We start from the raw sequence: 13292 nt of genomic DNA on the forward strand, positions 1-13292 counted from the left end.
ACAACAAACCAATTATTCAGGCAGGGGTCATATGGAGTGACACCTATAGTGTATTTTAACATTTTTCTATGATCTGAAGTGCAGTCAATGAGAGATGCTTGTTTTTCATGGGGCAGGTAGACGTTACATTTCTTTTTATTTTTCATTGATTCGTGTTTCATATTTGCATTTGATAAATTAGTGAATGATTTGTTAATTATCAACATTACCAGTATTACCATTTTACTACTTTACACCAGAAGTTGAAAAAACATTTAGCTTTGGTAAAGAGTGCTATTTGTGTGACATATGTAGACTAATCAGGACTAGGGGTGTAACGATACATTGATCTGGATCGATAAATCAATTCAATCCTCATTGATCCAATATCATCAATACAAAGTGAAAATATTGATACCCATCGCCATCTTTAAAGGTGCACTTTATATTAATTCTTTTCTATTAAAAAGAGAAGTTTGTTTTTAATTTAAATGTCTGGAAGAGCTTAGTAATGAAGTTGTCAAATCCTATTTTAGTTGCTTTGAGTTAATTTATATAACTGATTGTGTTAAATCAAATCAAAATTGTATTGTGGAAGACTTTGTGATATCTAGGGCTGCGTACCAAATTCAATACTTTTTAGGCACTGACTGAAATTCCTCTAAAGTATCGAGTATTGGAAAATGCCCAATTTCAATACCTAAGGAGTAAATCTCATCAGCGTCAGTGAGCCAGTCAGCATGCAGCATGCTTCTACCAAGATCTAATCAGGTCTGTGATTGGCTGTCTAACATTAGAAGTTGTAGAGACATGCAGGAAAAACTCTACGTTACACAGAGACGGGGCTCAGGTAGTCAAAGCTGAAAATAAATAAAAAGAGTTGTGCCATAATGTGTACTGTTGTCATTTCTTTTTGTTTTATAAAATTGGTATCGAAAGAAGTATCGTTTAGGAACCGGTATCTAAGTCATGGTATTGGTAACGGTATCAAATTTTTCACGATACCCAGCCCTAGTGATATCAGTAAATATTGTATTGTTGTCCTATGAATCAATATAATATCGTATTGTGATAAAATGTGAGATTTAACGCCCTAATCAGGACAAGATGGAGACAGAACGTTAAGGCCACCTCACCAGGTCAAAGAAGCTGCGGACGACCTGCCTCTGCTTGAGGTTGGTCTCGCCGTCCAGCGTGGCGGTCTCGATGTGGCACAGGCGGTCGGGGTCACTGGAGCTCAGCAACAGAACGTCGGCAGGGAGGATCTCGTTACATCGCAGCCTGATGAAGTCTCCCACCCGCACCTCCTTCCAGTACCTCTCCACATAGCGTCTCTCCGCTCTGCCAGAACAATGAGAGGACAAAACGGCTGGTAGAAGCTGCAGGGCGAAAGATGTGGAGCTATTGTTTTTATAATTGGTGCTTCTATAAACAGAAACTGCAGCTCGACTTCCATAAATCGGTACGGGACTGAAAATATGTTACACATGAAAGAGGACAGCCTGTTTATTGACATCCAATTTCCTTGTCAACTTCCTCCTCAATAAGTCCATCAGACAAAAATGTCCAAAATGTAGTTTAGCAGGGACCTAGCACTGCATCTCCATTGCATTACATAGCAATTTGGGATGTAAGTAGATGGGATGAGACTTTTCAGGGGATTAAACAAACTAAGGAGGAACAAATTCCACTTTGTATGACATGACATCGTCTTTGTCACAACAACACTGTTTCAAAATAAATCTCACAAGGGTTTTCTATTCTCAGTCCACATCAACACAATCAATGAGTTTGCAGTGTCAACGCTGGGAAACTGTAAATGATGTCACTACATTGAGGAACTTGCTGCACTCGCAACTATTAAGTGCAAAATCACCCATGAATGGGTAAAACTTCACTAATGGTAACCAGGGTTCATTTCTGAACAAAGTGATATTTCTGGTTGTAAATATGCTAAATAATGCATACAGCCAAGCTACAAACAACAGTCAGGAAGTGAAAGCAAAAAACACTCATAAGGTTATTTATTCATAACAACCGGACCCCCATACCCCCTCCCCCCCTTGACATTAATGACTCATATCCAAGTATATCAAATGTTCCCTCCCTTGAATTTTGTCACTGAAATGCACTTGGTGTCAGCATGAAAATCAGACTATTCCCATGCACTTTATATTCGACTGGACAAACAGAGGGTGAACAGAATCTAAAAGGACAGTGACAAACTGAAAACTTATGTTAGTAATGTTGCTAGAGCTGCAAAGATGAATCAATCGAAATTAATCATCAACTATTTTGATAATCGGTTTGAGTCGTTTCTTATAACAAAAAAGTTCTCTTAAAGCTTCTTAAATGTGAACATGTTCTAGTTTCTTCTCACCATATCTTTGAGTTGTGGACAAAACAAAAAGACGTGAAGACGTCATGTAGGGCTTTGGGAAACACTGATTGACATTTTATAATCGACAGATTAATCCACTATGAAAATAATCGTTAGTTGCAGCCCTAAATATTCCCTCTTATTCCTATTTTTTGTATTGCCTGAAAACTCATCAATAGCCTGAGGTGAGATGGAATAGACTTAGGCCACAGTTAGAGCACAGAATTGTTCAATAAGTGACCCAGTTTTGTAAAGTTTGCTATTGCAGTAAAAGTTATCTCAGTGCAGAGTGTGAGGTATACTAACGGATGTACCGACGCTGGCTGATCAGTCAACTAGTTCCCTGAAGCGGTACATTAAATAAATGACTTTATGCTACAGTAAAATACACTTATTTTGAGACTGGGTTTAGTCAAAGTTTCCAAGCAGTGTAGATCTACAAATAAGCAGGATTTTGCTGCGTTTCTTTGTCATATCTGATAGTCAAATTAATATCTTTTGGGTTTTGGGCTGTTGGTCACATAACAAAAATTTGAAAACATCACTTTCTGGGACATTGTGACCTTCCATAGAACATGAATGATCAATTCATTGAGAAAATAATCTGCAGATGAATCAATGATAATTGTTAGCTGTAGCTCTGTTAATTTTCTACTTTACGGCTAAACACAACACATATGCTGTCTGGAGAAAGGAAGAAAAATACTTCTGTAAGACAGAGATATTGTGGGTTGCCACAAATAATTACCAACAACTAAAACAAATGTTAAAACATGTTAGCAAACATGAAGATGCCTTGCAAACTTACATTTTAAATGTGTGATTCTAATGAGAATGTGGTTTTTGTTATCTTTGACTTCACATCTTATTAAATGTACATACTACTCTGTAACCATAACATACCAAGATGTATATCTATGAATACTATGAATACTATGCCTGTTGGAAATCCCCCTGAGCGCTCTTCTTACTGGTGATCTTTGTTTAAAAAAGGTCACAGCTACTGCTAACGCTTTCAAGTTAAAGCAACAGTCCGGAATAGAGGATAAATTATGTGGGTTTTTCTACATTTAGATTAAAACTCACCAGAGATATTCTCGGAAACAAACACAGAAAGTGAAACGAGGACAGTCCGTCAGATGGAAATTGATTGAATCTGCGGTCTATTGGCTGTCCTTCAATGCTGCTTAAATGTGAAATGTATCTTCCATTCTTTGTGCATCACTCCAAAATAACTAGAGTAAATAGAGCAGAGAAAATATGGCCCGCACACTTCACTAATTAATTCTCCAGTTATGGAAGAATGTATCAGCTTAGATAGACAACAAGGCAAGTTAAGTTGTTGTGGTCAAACTAGATGTTCAGAGACGTGAGAGTCCAGCTTGTTTCTGGACAGCACCAGCCAATGTTGTTAAAGCAAATTAAGAGCAAACCATTTACATTCCAGAAAACTCAGTTTATTGGTGCAAATGCGTGATTTGACTGGGCAGGTCTGCATCTTTGTAATCTGTATCTAGGAGGATACCTCGGAAGTTATAATTCATTAAAAAAGGGAGGAGACATTTACCACACATGGTTGTTTTCTACAGACAGACTTTGTAAATATTTGCCATTTTAGATAAAACTTGAATATCCCATTAGGGCTGCAACTAATGATGATATAATAGTCTATATCCACGACCTTCCACTGCCGGGATTGCTCCATTTCCGCCGGAAATTTCTCCATATGTCCTTCTTTTCAGCCGGATGTCCGTCCCCTTCCTCTGTCTCTGTGTTGGCGTTCTAACCTCTGGTGGATTTGTGAGGACTATGGTTAACTGCTCCTCCGATCTCTGCAGGGTAAATCCAGACAGCTAGCTAGACTATATGTCCAATCGGAGTTTTCTGTTCCACGACTAAAACTACTTTTGAACGTACACACGTTCCACCAAAACAAGTTCCTTCCTGAGACTAGTTAGCGCCACCCAAGACGATAGTGATTGGTTTAAAGACAAACCAGAGCACGCTTATTCTCCCATCCCAGGATGCTGTGTGGACTAGCCAGACCCTCCTCCGCAGCGCTGTGAAGGAAGGTCTGGCAATGTAAGACTATTTCTCGATTAATCGATTAGTTGGTCTATACAATTTCAGAAAATGGTGAAAAATGATAATCAGGTTTTTCAAAGCCTGATTATCCTCAGATGTCCTCAAATGTCTTATTTTGTCCACACTCAAAGATCTTCAGTTTACTGTCACAGAGGAGAGAAGAAACTAGAAAATAATCAAAAAGACCAGCGATAGGTAGTTTAAGCAACGGTGTATTTTACCTTAAGAATAAAATGACAGTGCCATGTCGGTTTAGTCAAGTCAGCGGTTGCCAGGTTGAGATAGGGAATGTTTTGCAATCTAATGCCACAGCGCAAGAAAATTCAATTATGTCCAACCTTGACAGAGCAGCTTTGGGTCAAGACTTAGCTAAAACTGTGGAGCCACTAAACACAGAGCCTTTTGATTACCATGAATTATGCTCTGTACATGGACGACAGTGCTGCTTTTCATTAGCAAAATACACTCGGCACACGCAGGCTCGGGGGTATGGTTAATAGTAGAGAAAGCTTGGGAGAGAAACAGGTTGTCAGGTAACATAGTGTCTCATAATTAATAATAATGACAGTACTAAGAGAAACTGTATAAACAGAAAAACTTTTTTCACACCTCCCTGACAGATAGGTGGGCAGCAAATTGGAGGTTTTCTGGACTTTTGGATTCCATATGTGATATATATTCCTTAGCCAAGTTTCACTCTGAGGCTAGAAATGTTATCTTTTTCCCCATCCTGGACCCACACAAAATGATGAATATGTGACTGAGAGTCTGACATCTGGGTTCAAGCAGGCCAGTTTGAATCATATGTCAAGAGAGTGAAGAACATGTGAGAAATCTGCCTTCCACAGCTGATGTGAATGTGTGTAAGTGATGCATTGGGGGAGGACAGTTTGTACTAAACACACAAGGTTTCAGCAACAGCTGGACACTGCTGGCTGCTGCTAGTACTTAGGCCCCGCTTACCTGTTGTAGACCAGACAATCCATGTGATTGATTTCTTGATCCGACCTATGTCTTCTGTAGTCCTCCCATAAGTCTTTGATGGCAGTGACAGACAAAATGAAAACTACAGGAGCCAGAGCAAGTTCTGGCTGAAAGGCATTGACAACTGGAACGAAATTCAGCAAAGCGATGAAAACAAAGTAAACATTGGCAAATCTATGGAACTGTTCAAAAAGATTCTTTGGCAGGAAAGACAGCACAGTGTATTTGGTCGTCTTAATCTTGTTGTTTGCATAGTTTCTGTTTGGGTTTTCCTCCCCTTTGGCGTTGTCATACAGTAGGTTTGCGTGGACTGTCCTGGTCTTGTTCTCCTTTGGTTTCTTCTTTCTTTGCCTTTTGACTTTTGAAGTTTTGGCCATCCCGGGCTCTTCGCTCTCCCGCGCCATAGCCAGTCCCTGCTTGAAACTTTCCCACAGTTGTGGTTTTGGTGTCCTCTCATGCAAAATAACACAAAGTGCTAGCTATGTTATCATTCTTTTACCGTGTGAAGAATGTCGTCGTCAGTCTTTTCGTTTATTCACACAAACAGCTCCTTTTCATCCATGTCGACTCCTCTTTTCGCGAGTCAGAGAAAAAAACTTTTGCTTGTTTGGCTTCTCCTTTTTTTCCCCCAATTGCTGGGAAGGATGCTGAGATAGTAGGGAGGGATAACTTCGGCGTCCCACAGATCACCCGTTGATTTCTAAATCATGTGGATAGGCTTCCGCTACTGGTTGCGTGTTGGTGTTGTGTGTATATATCCGCGCATGCGCGCAGGCTGAGCAAAACCAGGACGCTCGTCAGCGGTCAGGGGTCGCACTCCTCTGGAAATCTGAAGCGCAGGCCCCTCCTCGATCCGACCTGGGCTTTTTGTGTCTCCAAGTGCCACGCGGTATTATTGGAGTTTACGCTGGCTCACAGGAAGCAGCCAGATACAGAAAGTGTAACAAGTGGTACGTTTGTACAAGTACAACAGTTTGATGAGAGAGAAAAAAATAACTAATAAAAAGGGTAATTTATTTTTGTATTTGTATTGCCTATACATCTGTGATGGAGAATCTCTAATTTAGAATTTGAAAAAGTATTACTATCCTACTAATATGAATAATATTAACAATAATAATAACAATAATAATAATGTAAGAAAGATAGGAAAATAAACCCATTACGATAATAAAATTCTATAAAAAATTGAAAATTAAATAACAAAATACATTAATTAAATTAATTTGCTCAATAAAAACCATAGCGTGTTATATTTTCCTTATTTTAGATGAATTTTATGTAGAAGTGTTCACTATACTACAGGACCCCCAATAGAGCCAGTCCTATACTGCGTTGTCATTGGCCAGCTTGCATCTTCCAGGGTAAGCGAAGGGTCAATTGACAATTAAGTATATTTTTTGCTAGCCCACTAGCATCATTTTGACTAATTAAGAGCTAAACAACTTCTAAACACAAAATGCATCTCTTTTGCTGATTCTGTGAGCGTCCTCAGACTCATTAAGCAATGAAACCTGAAATAACCGCCTTCAACAAAGAGACAAAGTTAGCAACTAAGTTAGCTGGCGAAGAAAGTCAAACTGCCTTTTAGCTTGCTAAAGACACACATTTTACTAAAGAGCTACAAGAAGAAAAAGTGAGTATTGGACTAACATCCGTCAGGTTGCCAGAAGCATAACTCCAAATGAATGCTATTGTTGCTCCGTGTCTGCTACATGTGAAAGTAGCCAACTTTTTGTTAACAATTAAATCTGTGGTACTGGTGGCTGTGTATCTGTTAGTTTGGTTTGTTTGTTTTGATGTTTTTCCGCCACCTAGTGGCCAAAAATGGATGACTGCACCTTTAAGTCGCAGAGGCTCTTTCTGACGTATAGGCTATACCACAATCCACATCTGTATTCGATTCTTTATCCTGCTGTCTTTTTGACACGCTATTATGTACTTTTGTATAAAAAAATCATGCCACCTTTTACACCGTTTTACAAATTCATTCAAGCATGACAATGTGGTGGTCAACATATTATTTACAACTTTAGCCCTCTAAAAGTAAAATAGCGCTGTTCTTTCTTTCCAATAGTCAGCAACTATTATTATGAAGTATACAATATACTAGTCTGCCATTTATCTAATGATTTAGGGTAATATGTCTATTAAATGATCATCAAGTAGCGTGTATATATATATTATATAATATAAACATAATTATGATATAAATATTAAATATTAAACAGACACCATGCTGTGCCTTTTTTAGATTATACCACTAGGAGTCACCAAAGTCAGAACATCCTACACATAGGGGCTTTAAAGTTTAGTGCATGGACTTATAAAGCACTAATTTGAGACAATGGCCCATTGAACCCTTACAAATAAATTCCCAGCAAAACTGGGCGTACACGATAAAATGAAATCGTTGACCAGTTAGCCCTGTAATACACTGAATGAACATATGACTCAAAGCTCTGAAGTTTTAGTACCTTATAGAGACTGACCGGCCACTTAGCCAGCAGGCTCTCCAGAGGAGATTAATCAAAGGCCTATCCTAGGACAGTCTACAGCAATTTGCCACAGGGGCATCCAGCTGTTGAGTTAAAAATGAATGGCTGATTGTAGGTACACTGTGGCATCTTGGCTTGGAAAACTATTACATTTCCCCATTGATTTAGTATATTTATATTTATATATATAATATTTTACATTATTCATGTCTTTGTGCAAACACAACTGTCATATACAGAATATGTATACATAACACAATCTCAGAGGCAAATTGATCAAATAAATGATTATATGCTTTCAACAAGAATTACTTAGGTCCTTAAGCAGTATTTGACCTTTGTAGCAGGTTGAGGTGGAGCTACTTTTAACTATACTTTATATAAAGTTTGGTAGTTTGATGGTTCCTAGTCTATATCCACAACGTTCCACTTTCATTTCGGCCGGATGTCCGTCCCCTTCCTCTGTCTCTGTGTTGGCGTTCTAACCTCTGGTGGATTTGTGAGGACTATGGTTAACTGCTCCTCAGATCTCTGCAGGGTAAATCCAGACAGCTAGCTAGACTATCTGTCCAATCAGAGTTTTCTGTTGCACGACTAAAACTACTTTTGAACGTCCACATGTTCCACCAAAACAAGTTCCTTCCCGAGACTATTTAGCAGAGGCACTTAGCACCGCCCAAGACGATTGTGATCGGTTTAAAGAAATGTCAATAAACCAGAGCACGTTTTTCTCTCATCCTGGAATGCTGTGTGGACTAGCCAGACCCTCCTCTGCAGTGCTGTGGAGGAGGGTCTGGCAATACGGGACTAAGTGGTTCCCAACCAAGGGTCAGGCTAAAAGGATTAATCGAGAAAATTATTAGAAACTTTTATTTTCCAACATGAAAATAATAATGAGTTTTATCTCATTTAGTGTCAAAAAGTTATTGAAATTAAACCATCTGAGAAGTTTGGAGGGGAAATGTCTCTTTGGTGAATATGCTTTCAGCTCCCAGACAATTGAATTGTGACAAGAAACCAAGGGCAGACGGTGCTTTTTTTGAGGGTTCAATAGCCAAATTGGGTAACCACTGGTTTCATATATAGCATTGTATTGTATTTTATTAGCATACGTAAAATCATAATCAGAAAAGTAACTAGTAAGTAAGTATAATAAAAAGTACAATGTTTCTCTCTGAAATTAGTGGAGTGGAGTTTGTAGGATAAAATGGCAATACCCAAGTAGTAGAAATTTAACAAAATTAAGTACTGTACTGTACTTGAGTACATTTACTTTACCTCTTATGAACAGTACTGTACAGTACCCTCAGGTGATAGGTCAGATTGAGGAAAATAAACCTCCCTCACAAACTAAAAAACTCCTGATAACACTAAAAACCACAACAAGAGGGTGTAAGAAAAGGCCTGTATGTGAAACACACTGAGCAGAGCAGATTGGAGGTTACTGCAACAGAGACACAGCTGCAGTCCATCCAGACGCAGACAGCAAACAACCTGAAGAGGGCATGATACTCCAGTCAGTACACACTTGGTGCTTCACTTCTCCCAATGCAATGTCCAAACTACAGTATGACGTGTGTGTGTGTGTGTGTGTGTGTGGGTGCAGAGAAGGGAATTTTGTAAATGAGCATAAATTAAACATCTTCCATCATAGCTCTTTCTTTATTTGTTGCTGTCAATCCCAAATTATGTTATATCAAACATCAATACACTCAGTAAGAAGTCTATCTGATGGCCACATTGTGAATGTGAACTACAGAGTGAAGAACGTTCAGATCACACATGCGAACACGCTCAGTTCACAGTTTTTCACTCATTGAACATTTAACCTTGACATGTTAAGAAGGTTGTGGACATGAATTGTCTGACTGGAAGGCCTATGAAATCAGACAATGTCTATAATGAGAATAGCACACTCCTGTTGCCTAGAGACACTATGATATTTGGCACTTGACTACAGTGATCTGTAGGTGTTAAGAAACCACAGGGAAGCCATGAATGTAAATGAAAAGAATGATATCAGCTCCAACTTCTCATGCGAAACAACTTTTTTTTTTTTTTACCATCTGCTGTCCTATTTAAAGAGGTTACAGAACTCATCCCACTTTCTCCAAAAATGTAAGTAAATATACAAACAAAATCTCCAAAGTTAGTAGAATATTCATTTATATTCAGTGGTTATGTGTCATTTACATGTCAGTGTCTAAAAATATAAAGTCCAGTGTTGCCAGCTATCCAAACCAGGTCAAGTTAGACTGATGATGGTCTGGATCAACGGAAGTACATTTCCGGGATAATTGCCTGAAATCCCTTCCGCTCTCTGGGTGTTGCCGTTCTCAAACACTGTTCGCTTTTGGAAACAACAACAAACTTGTAGCTAGCAAGCCACACGCTGAAAATGGCAAGTTTTGAAGAAAACTGGGATTGTGCAACAAGGCAGGTCTGCTTGGTTCATTCAGGGAATGATTGTAAAGATTTACTAAGAATATGTTTACGGCATTTTCTCTCTAACTGGAACGTTTTGGGACTGATTGGTGGGATTGCAATGAATAAAGTACACACAGCGATACACTGGTAAGTGTAATGAGGTTTAACCATGTACCAGCAAATTTAAAGAGCTCACCTTCCTGTATTGTGTGAACAGTTAACTTCATTTAATATTGTATGTGGTGTTTTCTTTTGCAGGGTGTAAATGTTCCACCAAAACCAGTTTCTTCCTGAGACTATTGTACAGAGCCACCGTCGCTGCGTCCGGAGCGTAGCACCAAGACGATTGTGATTGGTTCAAAGAAACGCAAACAACCCAGAGCGTTTTTTTGTCCTATCCTTACACACAGCGCTGTGGAGATAGAGCTGGCAATGCAAGACTAGACTGATGAGACACACAGGTGAGAAGGTCTGACTGAGCATCCGTCTCACTGACTGTAGATCACCTTATTCACCCTCTTTTCATAATGAATCCGATGGATATTACTTTTTTCACACAGATAAGCAATAACTGCCTAGCCCACTAATTTCCAGGTAAGCCAGGAGTAAACCTGCTGATTCTGTTGTAGCTGCAGATCAATCTGTTGGAATGATGTAGAGTGGCTCGAGGTCCTTGTAACAAAGGTAATCAGTTACTGCAGATGGCATCTATAACTCAGGAAAAATTACACTTGTGCTGCAGAAACAGCAGATGGATGATTAAAATCCCTCACGTGTTAAACTTCCTTATGCAGTGTTGATGCAATGTAGTGTAGGTGCAAATGTATGCTGGCTAATGCATTGTGTAAATTCTGTTAAAACATTTTTCAATCTGCATCATACTCCACACACGTTATGGTTGATATCAACAGTAAGTGGACTGAGGTTACTTTCTCACCAGGCCCTCCATTACTCAAAAGACTGTTTTCTCAGAAACTGAATTCATGAGATTTATGTTAATGGTTGATTTAAATCTGAGTTTTCCTTAGCTTTTTTAAAGGAGTGGTATTTTTTTGTAACATGCTTTACTCCCTACATCTAAATATAATCTAGGCTGTATTTGTTAATAATATGCAGTGTTCTCAGGCTCTTCTATTCTCCATGAATTTTTGATTTTGTCCAACACCAAAGTAACCAATACAAAATGATGCACATTTCCAATTGTTCATTCTATGTGTAGTCATTCAGGGAATATACATAGTTTGATATAGTCTTAAATGAAACAGAAGCTGCACACTCATTCTGATGCATTTCTTTCAACTGAAAGGCAAATTCAGCTATTTTTCAACCCTATTTCCCCATGCATTTGTGTCTAAGTGAACAAAAATCTTTGAAATTGGTCCAGTCTTAAGTGATAAAATAGTCTGCAAGGAGTTGTTAGGATGGGCCGGAGTTGTTAGGATGCTTTTGTAGCTGTATCACAACTAACATTAGCCTTCTTTCCAAATCCTCAACACGTATGGAAATTATAAGCAAGCTTTAAAGTGATGGCTCGGAGTAATTTCACCCTAGGGTCCTTCGCACCATGACCTCGAGCCAAACAATCCCCCTGAAGCTTTTTTCACCTGGGTCGAACATTGGGAGAGTTAGCATTATCAGCTGAATAGCTTAGTGCAGGCGCTAATGGATCCAGTGTGTATCTTACCCCACTAATAATGCCCGAAATGATACCAAACTTCTACACTAGTACATATAGGTTATGTACTCGTAAAACGATGGATTGGAAAGTTTGTAAGTACACCAGGAGTTTATGTAAATAACACTTGCCTGTTGGCTTCTGCTCTCTGCTGTTGCTGCTGCTTCTGCTACCGGGCAGTAAGAGTGCTTAGGGCCGTCTACAAATTACAACACCAAAAAGAAATACAACAAAAATATGTATAAATTTAATGATTAAATGAGGTAGTGGTGGCTCCAAACTTACCTCAATTATAACTTGTCTCCTGCTAGTTGTACTACAGCACTTACTTTAAAAAAAATATTTTTAATTTAATAAGTTAAAAATAAGGGTTGTTTGGCTCGAGGTCATGGTGCAAAGGACCCTAGGGTGAAATTATTCCAAACCATCACTTTAAAGACCTTTTATTATCTGTGAAAGTACAAAAAGAAGCTCATACTATAGCTTTCTTTTTATAGATCAGTCCAGCTGCAGCATATTTTCGCAGTCCGAAAATTTTGGTACCCACCCACACCTTCTTCAGATGCCACCATCACAAACACCTACTCCAGCTACATTACAGAGATGTCGTTGGAGTTTTTCTGGACGTTAAGGCTGCAGTGGCATACTTTTATTAGCAAATGTAGCAGCATTAAGTGAAAGCCTGTGTACAAAGAATGTGGGGTCTTATTGGTGTTTAATGAGAAAGCTCATTTAACAAACATTTCTCCTGAGAGTTCATGAAGTGGATTCTGGTCTGCTTAATAAAGAGCTGCAATAAACATGCTGCAATTTTGATGTAGATGGGTTTAAAATGAGTGTCTCCCTTAGCCCGCGATTGAGGATCCTAATATTAAATTCAGCATCCAGTCCAGTGTGGTCTGATGTGACACAAACAGGCTGGGCAGTAGAGCTGAGAACTGCAGTAACAATTTGTTAAGATAAAATGTAACAAAATCACTTTGATACCCATTGTTCTCTACGAGCAGCCGGCGGTGAGACGGCAGTAAGACATGTGCTTAGGGACTGTCTACAAACTACAACACCGACACAAAAATGTTATTTCTCCAGGTTGGAGGACAGCTCGTTTTGATGAAAATTAATTTGTAGCTCGTTGTTAACCTTACTACTTTAGGAAAGATGCATCATTTGTGATTTAATAACATTTCGCTATAAAGAATTGATCGCGGAAGTTCAAATCTGTGAATATCTTTCTAACTTTGCTCACGTTTATAAAACCGAGGGC

The 13292-nt window shown here is 38.9% G+C and overlaps 1 protein-coding gene across 1 annotated transcript in view; it reads right to left on the bottom strand.

Moving 5' to 3' along the window:
- Window positions 1-6196, bottom strand: part of atp10a (ATPase phospholipid transporting 10A) — a 39923-nt gene extending 33727 nt beyond the window's left edge. Inside the window, exons 1-2 of the mRNA XM_028587863.1 lie at window positions 5408-6196; window positions 1116-1320 (exon numbers count right to left, since the gene is read on the bottom strand). Coding sequence (XP_028443664.1) covers window positions 1116-1320; window positions 5408-5832 — 630 coding nt within the window. The 5' untranslated portion in view covers window positions 5833-6196. The remainder of the gene's footprint in view (window positions 1-1115; window positions 1321-5407) is intronic.
- Window positions 6197-13292: the final 7096 nt, after the last annotated feature.

This window comes from Perca flavescens, chromosome 9 (genome assembly GCF_004354835.1).
Source record: "Perca flavescens isolate YP-PL-M2 chromosome 9, PFLA_1.0, whole genome shotgun sequence".
Classification (NCBI taxonomy): domain Eukaryota; kingdom Metazoa; phylum Chordata; class Actinopteri; order Perciformes; family Percidae; genus Perca; species Perca flavescens.